Source organism: Anarrhichthys ocellatus, unplaced genomic scaffold (assembly GCF_004355925.1).
Source record: "Anarrhichthys ocellatus isolate YVR2014 unplaced genomic scaffold, GSC_Weel_1.0 scaffold4, whole genome shotgun sequence".
Classification (NCBI taxonomy): Eukaryota; Metazoa; Chordata; class Actinopteri; order Perciformes; family Anarhichadidae; genus Anarrhichthys; species Anarrhichthys ocellatus.
Genome location: NW_022280034.1, coordinates 11,581,183 through 11,583,191, shown reverse-complemented (window position 1 = coordinate 11,583,191; position 2,009 = coordinate 11,581,183). Strand labels below are relative to the sequence as shown.

Here is a 2,009-nt window from a genome sequence, read left to right as displayed (position 1 = left end):
ATAGTTCCATATAAGTTAGGCCCAACATAACTCCATGGCTAGAAAACATAATTATGGAGGAGTTGGATGATGACGAGGCGCTCCTGTGCTGAGTAATACCAAGCTTGTTGTTGTTGTTGTAGCAGTAACGTTGCTGTTATTAGGTTACAGCCTATGATCACAACCCTAAGGACAATATAAAGACCTGTAGATATCATCTTTCATACAGGATTTACACAACATGAGCGCAACAATACATTCCTGGGCCAGTGGCAACAACATGAAAGCAGATTAGCCTAGTGAGCAGCTCAATGGCATAAACAAGCACATACTGCCCCACCAGGATTACTATTTCTTTTCACAGTCAGTGAGTACAGCCTATTGTGCTCAGAGTACAGCGTTATATATTTTAGATGAACCTCTAACTTATCTGGGTGGTGTTCAGAACGTAAACACATGGCCTTCCAAATTGAAATAGACAACCAGTTTTCATCATTTCTATGGATTTACTCAGCTTTCAAGGCAAAGAGTATATGCATAAGGAATACACTGTTTAAATTGTGAAGCTAAATGTACTGTGATGGAAGTATAAACTGTGGTTGACACGTGCAGTTAAACTGTGGGGCTTGCTAACCTGGTGCGATACCCGCCACCGGGTCTCAGCCATCTGCCTCCGCGGAGGTGGACCGTTATGGGGCTCAAGTTGAGACGGGATGAAGCAGCTGAACATGTCGCAGGGCTGCGGGTCTCTGGGTCGCTGCCTCAGTCCCGCTGATGCTCGGGTCCTCTTGGATGCTGGACTTGTTCAGAAGCAGGACAGCTGACTTAGTGGCTGCTGGGTCACTGTCTCTTCTATCAACGTCCTGGACTCATTGCCAGCGAGCCCACTTTTTGAAAATAAATAGTGTTATGTTTTTCCAAAGTACAATGTATCTAATATATTTATTTAGCCTTTCGCTCGGCTGCTCCACTGTCTTTTAACCATGTTTTTATTTTTATTTTATCCATGTGTGTTCGTTAGCAGCTATCTTAAAATATTCACGGTCACACACATCTGACTCTAAGTAAACATTGTTGGTGTTTAGGTAGTAAAATGGGGGAGTAATGTACTGTAGTAGATATTAAGTAAAGTACACAGAAATGATTATTTATGCTGGAGGAAAGTAAAGAGGAAAGGAAAACAGGAGATTAAATCCCAAATATGTTCATTACCATGATGTGACCACTAGTGGGCGCCCGAGTGTTTCTAGCGAGATGAAACCACCAGGCTGTCTCTCTCACTTCCTCGACTGTAATCTCTACTTCCTTGATACGTGCTCGGGGGACTAAAAAAAAAAGTCTATGCTGGATTTGTGTGTTTTGGAAAAGAGTTCATGTTGACTTGTTGCTTACAAACCGCACGAACACGCAATTTTTTTAACGATAAATGTCCGTTTGATGTCAGGAAATCATATATGATGACGTGATCGGGACAGCCCCGCAACCGGCGCACAAGTCTCAGATACACGTGAGTTAACGTTCAGCTAACTAACTATTAGCGTTAATGAGGCTACTAACGTAAACAGTAGCTTGCTAGCTAAATGCCACAGTATTTATGATATTCTGGTTTTCATTTTAATATATATATATATATTTTAATTCACGTTCGTATTAATGTGTATTCTACAAAGACTCAAGTGTGTGAAACGATAAACTCGGTTGTCTGTGTTTTCTCTCACAGCGCCACGTCACTGATCGGCGGAAGAGTCAGAGAAACAAACCCGGAATACAGTCCCGAGTCCCCGCTGCGGACTAGCTATCAGACACCGTTTGTTTGACAGTTTCTTACCAAAAGAAGACCAGTCGATACGCGGTGAAGATGACTGCGTCTAACTGGGGTCTCATCATGAACGTGGTGAACAGCATCGTAGGAGTCAGTGTCCTCACCATGCCCTTCTGCTTCAAACAGGTGGGCTGTCTGCACTCACTGTTTTTGTTGGATTTACATGTAAGCAGTGCATTTTAACTGCATATATATATATACATATATA

At 42.4% G+C, this 2,009-nt stretch overlaps 1 protein-coding gene across 4 annotated transcripts in view; it reads left to right on the top strand.

Moving 5' to 3' along the window:
* The first annotated feature begins 1,281 nt into the window (after nt 1–1,281).
* Nucleotides 1,282–2,009, top strand: part of slc38a10 (solute carrier family 38 member 10) — a 27,923-nt gene continuing 27,195 nt past the window's right edge. For all 4 annotated transcript variants that reach the window (XM_031843544.1, XM_031843541.1, XM_031843546.1 and 1 more), the window contains exons 1-2: nt 1,282–1,486; nt 1,700–1,927. In XM_031843544.1, coding sequence (XP_031699404.1) covers nt 1,838–1,927 — 90 coding nt within the window. In that variant the 5' untranslated portion in view covers nt 1,282–1,486; nt 1,700–1,837. The remainder of the gene's footprint in view (nt 1,487–1,699; nt 1,928–2,009) is intronic.